We start from the raw sequence: 18,128 nt of genomic DNA, 5'->3' as shown, positions 1-18,128 counted from the left end.
ACATTAGCTGCACATCATCTAAGAACAAAACACCCTGGGCAAGTTCCCACTGGGCCTTGCAAAACCAACACATGCTGCAGTGTGGTGCTTTTGGGCAAAACGAAATGTACTGTAGACATTTTGAGGAAAATGAAGATGACTCAGTTTAGATCGTAATCAAGGATTAAAGAAAGAGATTGGAGCAGTCTTTGAATTAAAATAAACTTTGTATTTGGTGATTTTACATAAAAATGTGTATATTATTCAAGTAAATACCTGTTACAAGCTTCACAAAAGGTAGTAGTTGCAAAGTTTGATTAATCGCAATTATTATGTTTTTTTTTGCTATTAATTAGTTAAAAAAAATGAATTGCTTGACAGCACTAATATATATATCAGTGTTTGTGGCCAATTATAGGCACCTCGGTAAAGGTCCTGTCCCATTGTCAACTCAATCGCCACCCATTTCCATGTCGCATCATTCCACGCTTGTATTCAAGTCACCTCGTTTCACTTCTGTCTCATCACTACCTTCCACATCTATATTCAAGTCACCTTGTCCTGTCTTGACCTCCCATGGTGCAAGTCTTTCCACCCAATTCCCCTAGTTCACCCAGGTGCTCGCACAATTTGCCCCCCTTGTATCTGGTGTCCCTCCCCACCTCTATGCAGCAGGCTGTTGCAGACTCAGTTCCAGCCCTGAGGTAGCTCGAGGTCACAATGACTCCTCAGTGGCTGATTCTGGCTCAATTAACGGTTCAGGTTCAGACTGGTTGGCTGGGACCGTTGCGCCACTGACCTGACCACAGGGAGACTGTGCGGCTGTCCACGTTCAGTTAGCTTTTTCAGTAACACATAATCTACTTCATTACCTTTTCAGTCATAACACTCTTAAACTGCAAAATGATTTACTTACTTCATAATTAATTATTATAATATTGACCAAGATTTTTTATTTATTATTATTTTTTTCAGTAATTTTTTGGGTTATTATTATTTTTTTTATTGATATTCTTCAGCAGGGGCCGGGAGATGATATTGGCTGAGGTGATTCCCTGGGGTGGAGTGAAATTTCATTATTTTGACATAAACGAGAGCAAGGATGGATGTACAGGCGCTCTCACGAGCCAACACAAGCGACTTGTGAGGACAGAGGAAATGACAAACAACAGGAATGTCAAGCCTCATAAAATCTACAGGTAAAGCAGCCTTCTTTAAATGGATATATAGACATAGCTTTTTTTCCATATAAAGAGACATCAAATGCACATGATGCCATGCATGAACGTCCTTGGCCCACCTTAAAGTTGATCCAGCTAAATGAATCGTCTTTGACCACACATGCGTCTATGCAATGAGAGACCAGTGCCACGCTACATAAGAAATGAAGCTTGATTTTTTTTTTCTTGCTTCTTAAATTGACAGAGATGTATGATGTGGAGGTGTGACCAGCCATGAGTCGGACTCATTCAAAGTACTAGTTACCAAGACACGGGTTGGAGTAGAGATTCACATGGCATGAAAATAGACGTTCATGAAATATCTTGTTAATATTGTTCATTTAGCCCTGTATTTTTTATTTGCATTTTTTTATTAGAAATTATTATTTTTTTTTTTTAGAGGTTTCCTTAACTCCCGCCTTTCTTGCTTGCTTTATTGGACGTGGGTTTTTGGTCTACATTGTCTTCCTGGACACCACCACAACAAAGTCTCCAAACCAAAACGGCACAACGGGTGTCTCCATACACATACACACCACATGCATTGATCTGCATTAATGGCCAAATGGATTCAAACGAGGAAGAGGAATCAGTGGCGAACATCTAAATAGTGCAGTCTATAGGAGTAAATGATACGAGGTGATGTAAGATTGTGAGCATGTTTGTTATTGTTAAAGAAACAGCATGATGAAGAGATGGGAAAACTGCCGGGGAACCAACTCTAAAATGATGAATATGAAGCTGACATAGAAGACAAGTAGTGTGACAGATGGCGGATCAATATAACAAGACTGCAAGAAGATGGGAAAGAGTGCTCAAAGAGACATGGATGTGATTTTCCTCAATGATCTTCATTGCTGACTGCAAATCAGCAAAGCAATGAAGGGAGAACTACCCCAACACCTTCCTTTATTCTACTTTTGTCTTGTTTTGGTGTCTACTTTCTCTGAAGCTGTCTTTTAAAGGTTCACATTGCCTTTACTTTGCTCACCTCTGGCATCGAAATTGAAAGCCACACAAGGCTCTAGAGAGATAGATGGGATTCTTAAAGATTTTTCTTATCAAAATAGCTGTTGGACATTTATTTTGTGAATGGAGGAAGCTGAATTATTGATGCTCTTGCTAATGGCCTCATGAGACATATTGAAAACAAGTTTGTCTTCCGCCAGCAAAAACAAGAGGGGCTATTGAAATAGATGTGTGTACATAGTGAAAAAAAAAGTGTGAGCCATAAATCTGCACTTCAGTGTGACCAAACGTTCCCACATTTGTATTCTGAAGGTTGTTACTGTGGGGTTGGTTCATATATAATTTATAGCCAAATTTATTTAACATTCTATTCAGAAAGACCGGTGAATCTAAATCAAGGCTGTTGACGGGGTATTCGGATTTATGAAGCGACAGCGAATGTCATCTGTAATAACTTTTGAGTTTCATGTTTAATAACGATAATTAAAAGTATGTTTTAAAGTACTACAGGAAGCATTACGCTCTGGTTCTCTGTCTGTGCTGTGCTACTTACAGGGTCGGCCAAGAATGAGTGTCGCAAGCATGACGAGAAGGCTGGCGTGGTCTGAGTGGGCGGAGCTGCAGAGCATCTTGTTTTTCTTGCAGACGCAGACTTGAACTTTGACCTCAGAGTTGTTGGATAAAGGAGGTACCCCTGAATCAGTGATGAGCAAGGGCAGATGATAATTGGCCTTCTTCAGACTGTGCAGCAACATGATTTGGGAATGTGTGGCTAAAAGGGGGGTTGGAGTGGGGGTCGGAGAGAGAGCGAGAGAGAGAAAGAGAGGGAAAAATCAATGTAAACATCATCCCTGGAAAACATATTTTTGATGTTTGAATGAACTTAAAAAACAGCAGCATATTTTGCAGCGCAGAACTACATTAAGTGATTTGGTGAACAAAAAAAAGGCAGCGATGGCTCAGTTTGAAGCAACTTGGCTGAAGTACCGTATTTTCACAACCATAAGGCGCACCGTATTAAAGGGTGCTGTCTCATCTAGGGGTGCTATTTTTATTTCTATCATATACACTAGACTCACAGTATTATTGGTATAACATACGCTTGCTTAAAACATAATGTAGCACGCATGCGCACAAAAACACACGCTCGTTTTTAAAAAGGCAGTGGGAGCAAAAGCGAGCCATGCGGCTCGTCAGAAATAATGCGGATGATGATTGCAAAAGCTCGAAAAACCCAGCTCGAGCATCCACTATCCATTCAAAATTCAACTCTCTGGCGCCACCTCCCAGTTTTAGTAAAGCTGTAACTTGCAACGCTCTGTTTACACCGATGTTCAATGGTTGGAGTTCTTTGTCAAGCCTCCCGGAATAATGGCAAACTCTGAGTTCACACCCTTCCCCCTTTAACTACAACATGCATCTCAGCTCCTTCATGACGACGGAGTGTGTATCATTGTCCTCATTAATGTCCTTCTTTCCTCAATATAAGCAACGTGTCGCCAGGAAATGCTCCCAGTCAGTCAAGCGGAGCGCTCATCAAAGTTCCTCAACAACATTTACAGATTTTGCAAGTGCACACACCCCGTCAATTTTGGAGAAACTTTAAGACTTAAGTGGTCCTTATGGTCATGAAAGTAAGGTACTTTATGCTTATAGGTCCAAGATCCTTTTCAAACCATAAATATGGAAATTTGTATTAATGGTTGGTAAGATGCTATCTTGACACTTCTCAGTTCCCTTCCAAGTTCCATATTTTGGTCTGCAGCCGCAATAGAAAGTGCCTTCAAACCTTTGGTAAAGTCATGTGACTTGGCTTGCCCTCTATCCTTTGGGGACGAGGTGCACCCTCATTGATTGCCAGTCAATCATAGGGCTGACACATGGAGACAACTGGAAAAACATTTAAACATACCATGGCGCCTTGAGATATGTATTAATCTATTCCATACCCATGCTTATAACTAAAAATAGTTCTCCATCTGCCAAACTCTTGCTTACTGTGGTTTGAATTAATTTCACTCCCACCCTGCATTGCTGGTATCTCAAAGTTTTGCTCTTAAGTCAGACTAAAAAAAAAAAGTAAATCAGCCTGATGATAGCTTGCATCTTGAAAAACTTGCAAGTCTGGGGTCACTTGTATCTAAATGCACCACATTATTTTTATACTTCAATACCATTTTCTTTTCATGGACAACATTCCGAGAGGATCATTAGTTGTAGTGTCTTGAAAAGTCATCTAAAAGATAAAATATGCATATGAATTCAGATGTATTGTCAACAAATGTATGCATGTATTTCAATATATTTGAATTTGGATATTTTTAAGTTCAAAACGCAGGCACACAAACGCACGCAGGCAGAATTAGTGACTGAGGAGTATCTATGCCCCCCTTTGCCAACTGTCAATCACAGGTATTACCTGTGGGCAAGTTTTAGCTCCGCTCTGTCACTCAAACACACAAAGACAGCGCTGTCGGCCATGCAACCCTGAATCAATGTCTTGGTTGTCTGCCTACACACACACACACACGCACACCCCCACGCACACACGCACATTTACTCCTCAGATCATTTTACTCTTCATCCTCAGAGCAGATCTATACTTGCTTTTAGTGTGGACTCTTCTGAGCACCTCCTACATTAAATATAAACTTATTGAACTGTCCTTTACGAATTAAATATGCGTGCAATTCTGATTTGCATTCTCAACTACATACCTATACCGATTTGAAAGTTCCTGGTGTTGATCTGAGTTGAATAGTTGAAAAATGGAGTTGTGATGTAATAACTACTATATAGCACATATACCATATTTTTCTGACTATAAGGCGTACCTAAAATCCTTTAATTTTCTCAAAAATCAACAGTGAGCCTTGTAATCAGGCGTGCCTCATGTAAGGATGTCGAATGGATGAGGAATGAGGTTTGACTGGTTTGCTATACTTGTTTGTTTCCCTGACTGTGTCTTATAACCCATACACCCTATATGTAGAACTTTCCCAAAATAGTTCAGTGAGATTGTATCTCATAATCCAGTGCGCCTTATAGTCTGAAAAATACAGTTGACATTGTAGATAGTAAAATAATTAATACACATTGCAAAAGTATCAAATACTCACAGTTGACTCTGGTAACATTCCAGGTTTTATCTAGTCCCGGTTGTTTTCCCAGCTCAATCTTGAAAGGCGCCCCATTGGGCGGTAGGTCCTTGTCCCGTCCACCCACTATGGCCACATTCATATCGTGTGCGTCTTCACACACCCGTGCTACTGACGGGACCACAAATGGTGCATTATCGTTGTAATCCTCCAGGTGAATGACCAAAGTGCCAGTGCCTGTCGCAGGGGGGCTGCCTGTACAAGCACAAAGACAACATTTCTTGATCACTTTGTGAGTCAAATTCCACAGTTCATATTTTTCGCTCCTTGTCGTGTTCCTTCTGCTCTGCATTGCTACTGGGGTATGGAAGCAGATTAAAGGAAGCAAAATCAAGAAAAATATCAAGGTTAATTACTGTGTGAAATTATTATAAATAGTGTTTAATCAAAATCAACATCGGCGCCATTCTTACATTCAATTTAATACACGCACATGCATTGATTTTGTTAATTAAAGATTCCCTTGATAACGTCAAATGTGAAGGTGTTATGCAAAAGAGTGTTATACACAGTTTAGAATCTGCTCTTTCTATTGAACATGCCTAATACTTTATTATGGAATTTTGCTCTTTTCTTTAGCAGCATTGGTTTTAACTGAGATTGGATTTTTTTTTTACAGCACCTAAAAATGTTTCATCGGCCAGTCTGCAATTATCATCTATAGAAAAGATCTGTCATTGGAAAATGGGCTCCTCCACTTTTCCTGGTTAAACATATTTGCAGACAATTCAGAGGATGGAGAAAGTGATGTGGTGCGGGTGTAACAAGATGGTTTTTAAAAGCAATAAATGCCAAGTCGTGTAATGTGTATTGGGGAAAATGTAAAAAAGTGCACACAAGAAAGGTATCCGGCTTGATTTCTTGATTGACTGTAAATGTATTTTGGGAGCAAGATTGTATTAAGTCCAATGCCATTGGAATAAAACACATCAAAAGAAAGAGGGCAGCAGATGAGCTGAATGCCAAAAATGCCCATCCATAAGGATTTCACAATAGCCTGCTCCATAAATCCTACTCGTTTCCCGTTGAAGACATTTGCAGTTAAATATGGCATGCGTGCATATTTTGAGCAGAACAGATCGGTTCATTTCCAGTGTGAATCCATGCATTATTTGTCACCCTGAGAGAAAATATCTCACAAGTGGCCTGTGGCATTATGACATCATAGGCGTTTACCTGCTAGCAGAAGACAAATTTCTCTTTTCAAGTAACCACGACAACCAAACCACCATATCATATCTCCACGAACAAGAGTTGTCTAGCCTGAATGTTCGAAGAAAATGAGCTTATGTTTAACACTGTCAAGTGTCACTTCTGACAAGCTATGACACTGAGATATGAAGAAATGTTTTAGGATTGCCAGTTGAAGGCAGAATTTAAGAATACCAAATCATTTCAATGTCTGTCAGTTTGACATTTGTGATTAACCCACAATCTTTACGTTTTCTTTAAAAAGGGGGAATTAAGGTGATACTTAAAAAACTAGATCAAGTCCCGTGTGTGCAAAGCTGTTAATTGTTGCCATGTTATGTCAGAAGCAGCCGTCCACGTGCTTGTCTCGCTCTAAACGAAGCTTGTCTTCCCAAATGATTAAGGGTGTACTGTACACTCAATCACTCATACATCACTCAAACTTGTCTGCTGCCTTCTGCAACTCACCACTATGTCAGAAACGTTTGGATTAGGCACACGAGCATGTGATTTATGGACACTTGCACTTGTCAAGATGCCTACGAGCGGAAAGCACTAAGACTAATATAAAAAAAGTAAAGAAGGCTCTGGGTATGTTAAAGCAAGTGCGAATGTATTGCAATGTTACAAAAATGGTGACACTAGGGGTGATGCGTAGTGTTTTCGAACAAATCTGTCTGGATGATTTTGCATTTTTACAAGAACATAACCTGAGCCCAGAGACCTGAAACATCACTCTACACCAGGGATCGGCAACCTTTGATAGTCAAAGACCCATTTCGATCGTCTCTCGTGGAAGAAGGGGGAAAAAAATGCTGGGATTCTCAAAAACATTTTGACAGCTGAAGTGAGGAGAACACTGCACACAGTGTAAAGTCTTTGTTTTATCGATAAAAAAAAAGTATAGTATGGTGTGTTGCATTTATGACATTTTTAAATAACATTGATTTCTGTATGTAACAAAAACATTTTGAACTCCAAAAACAGTTTAGCAAAAAATCACTTGGCTGAAATAACAAATAAATTAATCAAATAGTCAAAGTCTATTTGAGTCCTCCTCTTCATGCCAACCTTTAAATCATCCACATGCAGCCAACCAAAACTGCAAACTAATAGTTTGGTCAGCTTTCGTGTTCCATCTTAATTTTTCACGGTTGGCGCATGCAGTCAGCTGTTAACTTGTGATTTATTTGATTTTGCTCCTGAACCTCAGCATACAACATTGGCATAGACATCAACTTCTTTTTCACACACTATCTAAGCTATCATTAATACAGTTCATGAACTACATTTGTTTAAAATGTTTATTTATTTTTTTCAACAGAATTGGTATGTATCAATATAAAGCCTAACGATTTGACATAAAGTGATTATTCACCTTTTTTTTAACGATACAATTCAGTACTGCTGTTTCATGGGATTCGATTTTAAAAGCAACTCAGCTTTCCTGATTCCATGTCATGATCGGTTTTGTTGATTTAGGTTTTTGACTTTGGTTTCAAGTTTTGCCTTGTTCCTTTGTGTCTTCTGTCTCGTCATACGTATTGTGTACACCTGTGTTCGTTTACCAAAGTCCGGAGCCTCAAGATGCTGACCCGTGCGCTCTACCAACTATGACGTTACCGTTCTGTATGGCGTCTATGAACAATGCATGTCCCTTTTTTCCAGCTGTAAGTCAATGATTAAGTTCGACTATGCAATGAAATGAAACATTTGTTAACTCTTGTTCATAAGAACTTAGCCTTTTCCTTGAACTCTTTCTTTGCCCTATTTCAGAATGTCAGTGCAGAGCTTATCACTATTACACTAGTTCCCTTTTGGATTTGTAACATGGAGTAATTATCTTACATGTGAATAATAGCTCTCAGAGAAGTATTCCTTTGTGGTATTAGTAAAACAGTTAATCCCATTGCGTCTGAATCATTTAAATATTAAGGAATCCAATCATGCGGTGTCCTGCTGTGGGTAGCTGGTAAAAAATGACAAAAAAAAATGACACTATTTGAGTGAACATTTGTTCTCGATAGCCTTCTACTCTTCTCCTTATTTTTTTTAATTCATTATTCATTCTAATGTTAAATATATTTATACATTAAGATTGAACATGCTACATTTACATAGGGCACAAGTATACGCATACCCAATCAGTATTTTAGGAATGGAATGGGAGGGAATCAGGGCTTTTCCACATTTTATCTCAACAGGATATTCTAAGAGCCGCAATTTTAAAGATGAATGAACCTAAGCAAACGGCAGCAGCACACAGCACAAAGCAAGAAAAACACCCTCACTGTAAACAATGAGCAATCTGAAAATGCAATACATTGACATGACAACAAATGACTGCAAGTAAAGACTTTACATTGTGCACGCTTCGAACACAGGGCTATATATTCTAATGGATAAAAATGCTGTGGTAGAAGTAAATATCCAAGTAGTGCTGGGCGATATGGAAAAAAAAAAGTTTTATATTGGCCATTTTATATCACAACAACGACATACCACGGTTTATTTTCTGCTAAGTCAAAATCAAAAATAAAAAAAAATAAATCACATCTGTAATACTGTATGCATTGAATAGCATATTTGCATCCATTTTCCAAATCGCTCATCCTCAATATTAATATATGTTTGATTTTCTAGGCCACTCCCATCTGATGTATGGGGCGCCGTACTGTTCCTGTTTAGCTGTGTGTGTGTAGTGTTATCCATCCATTTTATATGAATTTTCTCTCCACACACTTCTTAAATTGCATGCTAATTTGCTGACAAAAGTTGGATACCCGACATTAAAGCGCGAGAATCTGTGAAGGGTCCTCAGTTACCCAAGCAGTTTTAATTCCGGTCTTTCGCGATGATGTTACGTTAGCTTGGCCATCAGCATGGCTTCTCCGGGTTTGCCCCTGTTAATTAGTCCTCGTAATCCCTTTGAGAGAACGATACTTTTAAAAAGTTAATTATTTGCCGCCACGGAGCTGAGATGACGGAGGCTGTGACTGCTGAGTTAGGAGCAAACTTGTGTCGATTCTGCATTTTGAAAAATGGCTTGATTGTCACTACAACTAAAAGTGATCTGGATGTAAATTGCTACCCGTTTAGCCACCAAATGTTCGTAGGTCGCCTCAGGTGCAAGAAACCATATGCAGGAACATTAGAATGAACTTGTTTTTCCTTAGAGGCTGAATCCATCAACCACTGCATCTTTCTTTCTGTTATTTTTGCCGCTAACCGTTGCCACCTGCCCGTGGGTGGCAATTTAATCACCGCGCAGTTCCCCTCCATGGTTCCTTTCCTTTTTTCACCCATTTCTTACATTTCTCAAGTCCTGCAATACCTCCATATATAGGCTTTGCTGTTACTTTCTTTTTTTTTTTTCTTCTTTTTTTCCTTTTTGTGCTCTTGTTGTGTAAGCACAATGGAAACAACATTATGACCGGTGAATGTTTGAAATGTACCAATTTCTGCCCTTGCAAGGTTAAATATAGTTGAAGGGGAAGAAATGATTACAGTGTTCATGTTACAGTCCATTCCAAATGTGCCCATTCTGCACTTCTCTCATATCAGGAAGCACCATGTTGCCAAAATGACAAGAGATCCTCCCGAGGGACCGCCCAAGCTGACACTCAGAGCGTCCTCAAGAAACTGATAGTTTGACACAATGTCAACCGGTTGGAACCTGAGGTTTTGGGCTAAATGAGTCTAGTCCATATCTATGGTCAAGACCATGAGCACAACAATCCCCCCAAAACATGGGGCCTCATGTATGAAGACTTGCGTGGCTTTTATACTAAAACACTGCGTACGGCCCAATCCAGAAAATGTCGCGCACACACATTCCTCTCTCTCCACGGCCTCATAGAAAGATGCAAATTAATAGAAACAGTGCCTGACGGTTATTGATAATCAGGTTATCACGACTTGAGTCACCAATAAAAAATGAGGAACTTCTCGAATTGTGAGCTGGAGACGCTGGTAAACAAAGTCGAGGCCCAAAAAAACTGTTCTTTGCGACTTCTAATAAGGTGCTGAGCAGGGACACCAGCCCGGACTATTAGCTCAGCGGACAACGCTCCCAAACCAGAGATGTGGTGGCTACGTGCGTTTGATCCCCAAGTAGGGTATACGCTGCAATAGTAAAAACGACCCGTCCACAAAAAAAGTTTTTGTGGACATCGAAACTGCCTTTTTGCCCGGAGTATCTACAGTACTTCGCACGCCATTGCACCTGCCACAGCACAGCATCATCTCTATGACTCTCCAATGGCTCTAAAGTAAAAAAAACAAAAAAAACATGCATATGCCAGTCAACTAGTCGCCCACATTACCACGTTTATTTCACTCTTGACACATGAGCATGGAAAAGTGCCAACGCCACGTTTTTGGATGCACGCCACCTTTGTACATGAGGAGGATGCTTATGACAAACCAGGCTTACTCGAATTTATCAATCCTAATTACGTTCACTTATTATTGTCTAAAGTCGCCTCCCCCTGATTTTTAGCCATAAAGCGATACTGCTGACAGTTCAATTGAACACTGTTGTAGCAGCTAAACCCTCGATTGGTGGCACGGGGGTGACTGGTTAGCATGTCCGACTCACAGTTCAGAGATGCTGGGTTCGATTCTGGCGCCGGCCTTCCTGTCTGGAGTTTGCATGTTCTCTACGTGCATGCGTGGGTTTTCTGGTTTCCTCCCACATTCCAAAGACATGCATGGTAGGTTAATGAGACACTCTAAATTGGCCCATGGTGTCAATGTGAGCGCAGATGTTTGTTCAGCCATGTGTGCTGCGCAGCAACCAGTTCAGGGTGTACACTACCTATTGCCCGAACACGGCTGGGATAGGCTCCTGCACGCCCGCGACCCTCGTGAGGAAAGACGGCTCAGATGATGGATGGATGGATGAATGATTTGAGAAATAGTGAATATCATTCTGTTTCTGATAAATCTCAGCAAATATTATTTTCAAATGATCGCTCAACCGGTGAGCTTTTCGAATAACTGGCCCGCGGGCTACTCATGAAGTCCTTGGGGGCTACCTGGGGCCCAACGGGCACCATGTTGGTGACCCTGATCTAAATTCTCCAGCAAAACAGCCCATGACAAAATTTCCAAAGTAAAGCTGAACTAAAACTGTTCAACTTTAACTTGCATAACAATTTGGAACAGTGTAGTAACAGAGGTATAACCGAGAGGCAACATTGTATTGTATTGTATCCAACTCAGGGTGGCACGGTGGACGACCGCATAGCACACCCGTCTCACAGTACGGAGTTGAAGGGTTCAATTCCGGCTTCGGCCTTCCTGTGTGGAGTTTGCATGTTCTTCCCATGCCTGCCTACTGCCTGTTGTCAGCTGGGATATGATCCAGAACGCCCGCGACCCTTGTAAAGATAAGCGGCTTGGATAAGGGATGGATGGATAAATGTATACAACCCGTGAGTGTGAAGATTCGCACTTTGTGTTGGTGTGTTGACTACCTCACACAGCTAATTATTTTAATGAGGACATACGGATAAATCCTGGCTGTAATTTTTTTTCACCTCTGAGTAATTCAACTGAAATGTCAATGTACGGCTTTCGATGTTTAGTTTAATATTCAGCACACTAAATTCTAGACTTTGTTGGGCTAAATCGCCTAATTATGTAGCATTACTCTTCTGCATCCTCTGGGCTACAGCAAACCCACTCATATGACACCAGGCTAATCTTATTGGCTGATCAGAAGTGTAAATGAATCCAGCCACAGCCAATTACAGAAGACGCATGTCATTAAGAGAGATGACTTCAGGGAGAGAAGCCGTGCTAGGGACAGGTGCATGGCCGCCAGTCTGGCAAATTACTTTTAGAATAGATTTCGGGTTATCAGTAGCTGGTTATTATTAAAAGGTGATAGCTAGGAGGGGGTATGATAAATAATAAAGTGGCCTTACACGCGGAGCCCTTTTTGCACCAACATGATACTGTAAGTGCTTTTCTGCACTGTGATGGTTCCTCACCAAACTCCATCTATTTCCAGCACTCAAGCTCTATTAAGATATTTCTGTTTGGAAGAAAAATCTCTCAAGTAATGTGATTTTGCTTCATTAGAAGTGTCAAGGCAGTTTATCATGCCGAGGTATGTTCCCAACTCATGACACATTTTTATTAATAGTGTATCGACTTTAGTATTCTACCCGCTGGTGGGCACTAACATTGCCAATTTATTCCATACTTTATCAGTGATTTCCTTTCCACTAGCGACCTCCGTGTCACCATTAAAACACAGTGAGCACATTGTGAGAGATTCACCTGAAAGTTATGGCACTGCTCATAAAATTAATTCACCATTCAATGTTAGGTTGCCTATTATGACCTTATCAAGTGCCAAGTCCCATGCCATCCAAATCAATGTTTTTCATTCAGAACATTTGCCAAAATGTGGAGGTGACATGGCTTGGAAGCAAACACCTATGCAGCTTGCAACATTTTTAATCACTTTTAAAGAAGTGTCAATGGTTTGCAGAAATTCACTATTGGTGGTTGGGCTCGGTTCCCATGTCCCATTTATAGTGGGGGTCTGTAAACTATACTTTTTTTTTTAAAGCCTGTCTAAGGAAAAGGGAGCCAGCCTTCACAAGAATGATAACTCTAAAGTTCTTCATTTTATTGCTCAGATGAAAGCCCATCTACGGTACTTTGGTCTATCTTTTTACGAATCACCCCGAACAACCTCATGTTATGTTCACCTTTGCTTTCTATTACTTGATAATTGATATACTTCTTAAAGTGATTCCTTACTTAATCATTTATCCCACTGCGGGCAACTTAGATCTCATGAACAATTAAATTTTCCTGCCATAACGTGATGCACAAGTTGAAAAGTGTAATGAGATCGAAGGTATATGAGAATCTTTATCAAGTCTGCCCAGTTTTGATTTTGACTCTTTAATATGTATTGATTCAGAACATATTTTTTTCCCATTTTTGTATTTTTGGTGGTGCACAAATGCACTGTATCTGGGTGGCTTTTTTGTTGTTGTTGCTGCATTCAAGTGACAAAGACAACCATAATGTGAGTGTATGAGGTTACTTTAGTGGCCATGAGCAAGAGATGAGAAGAGATTCTTAGCCTTGCTGATGTCTCTGAGACAGACTATAGATTGGTAACACCTTGGAATAGTTGCACTCGGTGTCATTACTGTGCAAAAATGACATCACATTTTCGATAAAGCAGGCAGACACACCAAGGATGTTTAAACCATTCATTAGGAACTAAACCTCAGCCATATTCTACATCATCCGTGTCACTGCAATGACAGCGTGTCTCCACAACCTCTACCAACAGCCTTTGCCTGATTCCATCATTTGAGTTTGTTGTTCACATTCGAGTCTCACCCTCTCCACGCTCAGTACCTTTTGATACTTGTAAATAGCCCATTTGTGCTGAGAAATACCGATAAATGATCTTTCCAGAATTTTTCCTAAATGAGAACATACAAACTGAGGCTCGCGCGGGAAGATGCACTTTTGCAGTAGCTTGCCACTATTAGTGAATAAATCAGGATTATGATTCCTCCGCATAGCAGGAGGAGATTTCATAACAACGATACCCTTTATTCACAAACATAACATGAAGCCGCTGATAATGTACAACTGTTTTCTGGGGTGCTTTGCAATTTGTTGAGGAATAAAAGATGCATATAGAGAAAGACATGAAGTGGGAGTCCAAAGTTGAGGAGGCGGTGCTTAACAGAACAGTGTGAATTTGGGGTTAATGAGGCAGTGCAACAAGACGGGGGACGTAAAACAGCACTGAGCTGAGAGCTTCTACGCTTTCCAGAGCGTGTCCCATTAGGCCGCCATTATCCTGGGTCAAGATGCCTTGATTCCTTCCCACCTATGATGGCGTCACCCTTGCCTGCGGCTACACAGGGTCATAATTGATTGGCTGGTCAAGAACACATTTCAGAAAGGTAGTTAACCTCTTCTCCTCAGTGTCCATCTCCATAACGGCATTGGCAAGCGTGAGATTTACTAGTTGAAGTCAAAGTGATCCTAAGGACAACCAGGAGGCAAGTATTCCAGAACATGGGTGAACTCGCATTTACCCCAAATGGAGTTGATTTTGTGGCTCCTTTCTGTGTCCAATCAATGTTTTTCTTTTGGTTTCAATGATAAGATACTTCATATTTCTAAGATTACACTATGTGAGTTTTTTCCGTTACTTTGAACCAGGTTTTTAGGAGACTTGTTTTTTGGCATTCCTCATGCAGTGCTTTTTTTTTTTTAATTTTTTCTTTTAAATTCCTTTATTTTAAACAAGCAGGCCAGATAGAATTGAAAAAATTAAGTGCAAACACCATGTTACAATACAAACTGTCTATATAACAATTTGATGTTCTATTCACTTCTCTTGGTTTGTTAATGCGAATATACTGGACTGCCACTTTGAGTCGTTATGCTTTATTATTTTGCTGATGGAGTTTGATGCGGGTTGATCACAGCAGGCTAAAGGGATAACATTAGTCCATTTATCTGCATTTAGCCTGCCAGGCTGCCACTCTGTGTGCGGGTGACATGGCAGCAGGAAAATTACTCAGCCCATTACCAGGAGCGGCACACATTCTCAGCACTTAGCACGGCAATGAGGCAGCACGGTGACAGACTTCACACACTGCGATGGACATGGGCAAAAAGACACATGAAGCTTTGCCTACGCACCCACATTCACACACACGCAGACATACATAACACTGCCAATTTTTTTCCCCGTCTTTTCACAAAGGTTATGATGAAGCTATTATGTCAGACTGACCAATATAACCACAGAAGCAATACATGAACATGCACGCACACATTAAAAATTATTTTACATTGCATATGAGGGCCAAGAGTGGTATTCTGGAAACTATTAAGATTCAACATCTTCCTCTCTTTTTGCTAACTTTTTGATTTTAAGCTGAAAGGTGTGGTGATTTGTCTGTGATGAATTGCTGAGAACTCATTGCACTGTTCGATCCAAGTGAGTGAACTGTATGTATATTCAATACTTCAGAGTAAGATTTTCCCGACTGTTCGACGTGATTAAGATACCGACACGGGCATATAACCATATACAGATGAATAAATCCAAATAAGCCTAGCAAGAAATCATGTCCTTCTACCGGTCCCAATTGTGTTTGACAAGTAATTTCTGCTTATTAATGTGGAGAAATGATGGCATTGACTGAATTGTGGTAATCATAATATGGAGTCACCGAGGAATAGAACTGATATGAAAATGGAGATGAGTGACTACTACTACTGCAGTGCAGAAGGAATCAAACAACTCTATAATAAAAAATGACACTAATGAGGAATCCATGCAAGCCACCTCAGAATATGGCATGCATGAGCTGCTAACTCCCGTGGATGTAACACCCACACATTTAAAAAGCCTTCCGACCAGGTTTTTACCGGCAAGCAAACAAAGAAAAGTGACATTTTACTTCTTCAAAATGCTTGAGTCCAAAATGTACTGAATTCCTAAAGCATAGAGTAGCAACTTCCATGGCAGCACCTCACAAGCAAGGAGAATGTTGTTGCTATAATGGCATTTCATGAGCTGGATTTTATCTGGCACAGTCTTATTAGCTTATACAAGCGAAAGCAATTTATATTCCGTCATATTGACTCTTGATTGAATTTATAGTGATTTGTTGAAATTGGATTAATACGCAAATGATTTGCGACACATTAAGTAAATTTTACTCTAAAACGAAAAAAGGAAATTTTACACGTTCGTTTCTCAACCCTTGAGTGACTTTATTTTAAATAAACTAATACCATGCAAGTAACATTTACTTTTTAGTGAAAAAAAAAAAAGATTTTTATTTTATTCTGAATTCACCTCAGATTTTATTTGGTTTAGACTGAGACCAAATCTAATCTTTTCTGATTAAAATGTAGTTTACAAATTTTTGTGCGTACTTGTGTTTGATACAGAAAAAAAAGTCTACACACCTGTGTTCAAATGACATTTGACAAAATTAGACCCAGATACATTTTTTACATTTTTCATCATTAATGTGAATGACTGTACAACTAAATTGAAAAATAAAATCTTATTGAAAAAGGCAATAGAAAATAAAAAACCAAGCTAATGTTTAGATTGCAAAAGTGTGCACCCCCACTTAGATTGCGGGATGTGGCTGGGCTCAGAATTAACCAATCACGTTCAAATTCACGTCTACAGGAGTCAGCACACGCTTGCATCCATTTAAAGTACCCCTGATCAACCCTAAATAAAGTGCAGATGTTCTCGTAGGCTTTTCCTAGCATTTCTTTCCTGTCTTAGTCTTATCTTTTGAAATCGCATCGGTAAACAATTAAGTACGTTAAAAACCGATTGCATTTTAAGGTACCAATTAAGAAGAGTGAAGAATAGAGTAAAACAGCTTGACTAAAACAACTACTGGCATTTACATTTCCTGTCAAATATAACAAGGCCACCTGCACCCACATATTCAAAGCAAACACTGCTTGGGTCTTTCATGCAAGGACTTTTTACACTATAATGGCAGGTTTGTCGGCAGTCAAACCAGGCATTAAAAACTATGTGTGCGTGTGTGGAACAGCATGTGCTGTCACCTGTAGCTAGGATAATATATTTCTGCCATCCAGTGACAAATGGGACACACCAGGAGGTGGTTTAACATTTAAATCAGAAGCAAAAACATCGACTGCCACGCATGGAAAAGAGGGGAGAATGAGAGTAGACAGCACATACTATGACAAAGTCACCGGAAACCGAGATGAACATAGAATATCGTCAGTGAGCTGTAATCTTCTTATACCAGAACACACAGACCCTGAATACAAACACTCAATTGAAGGGAGTGGCGGGTACAAAGCAGGAACAGCTGTTGTTCTAAGTGGGAAGCAGAAAGCTGTAGAGAATTTGCCAGAGTATTAAATCCAGCAACTTCTGTTCAGAGTTTATATAAACAGCCCATCAAGCGCACTGCGTGCACTCTTACAATAATGTGGCTCTGCAGGTATTCTCGGTGCAAAGTAGAACACAGATTTTTTACCCATAAACTTAAAATATAGAACAATTCCCATTAAGCCAAAAGCGATGCAGTATTTAAAATAGCACAATTTTACAAAGAGGAACACATGTTATTTTAAAGACATATTTGGTATTAGAATATTTACAGTATTCTCTCTCTCTCTCTCTCTCTCTCTCTCTCTCTCTCTCTCTCTCTCTCTCTCTCTCTCTCTCTCTCTCTCTCTCTCTCTCTCTCTCTCTCTCTCTCTCTCTCTCTCTCTCTCTCTCTCTATATATATATATATATATATATATATATATATATATATATATATATATATTCGACTTGTTCAACTGCGAAGGTGCACACAATGTTGTGGTGCATGAGCACATGTGCTGACAAGCTCATGTGCAGCATGGGCAGAAAGACAATTTCACACATCATGGAGGGCCAAAAGCTAGAGCATATCTGCTACTCCTACTGAGCATACAGCTGTAAGTGCTGGAAATAGAGTCAAAGCTACAGACTTCACACTCATTGTGGGGAAGACTCCAGCTGAGATGACCCCTGACCTTGACATCAAAATTGTCATTACCTCA

General features: G+C 39.9%; 1 protein-coding gene across 1 annotated transcript in view; it reads right to left on the bottom strand.

Annotated features, from left to right (window-relative positions):
- cdh13 (cadherin 13, H-cadherin (heart)) overlaps positions 1-18,128 on the bottom strand; it is a 241,863-nt gene that overhangs the window by 11,277 nt on the left and 212,458 nt on the right. Inside the window, exons 13-14 of the mRNA XM_088299366.1 lie at positions 5,288-5,521; positions 2,722-2,940 (exon numbers count right to left, since the gene is read on the bottom strand). Coding sequence (XP_088155492.1) covers positions 2,722-2,940; positions 5,288-5,521 — 453 coding nt within the window. The remainder of the gene's footprint in view (positions 1-2,721; positions 2,941-5,287; positions 5,522-18,128) is intronic.

Source organism: Idiotropiscis lumnitzeri, chromosome 6 (assembly GCF_059441095.1).
Source record: "Idiotropiscis lumnitzeri isolate Australia: NSW breed Sydney's pygmy pipehorse chromosome 6, RoL_Ilum_1.0, whole genome shotgun sequence".
Lineage (NCBI taxonomy): Eukaryota > Metazoa > Chordata > Actinopteri > Syngnathiformes > Syngnathidae > Idiotropiscis > Idiotropiscis lumnitzeri.
Note: the sequence above shows the minus strand (reverse complement) of the source record. Positions and strands in the feature narration are given on the sequence as shown.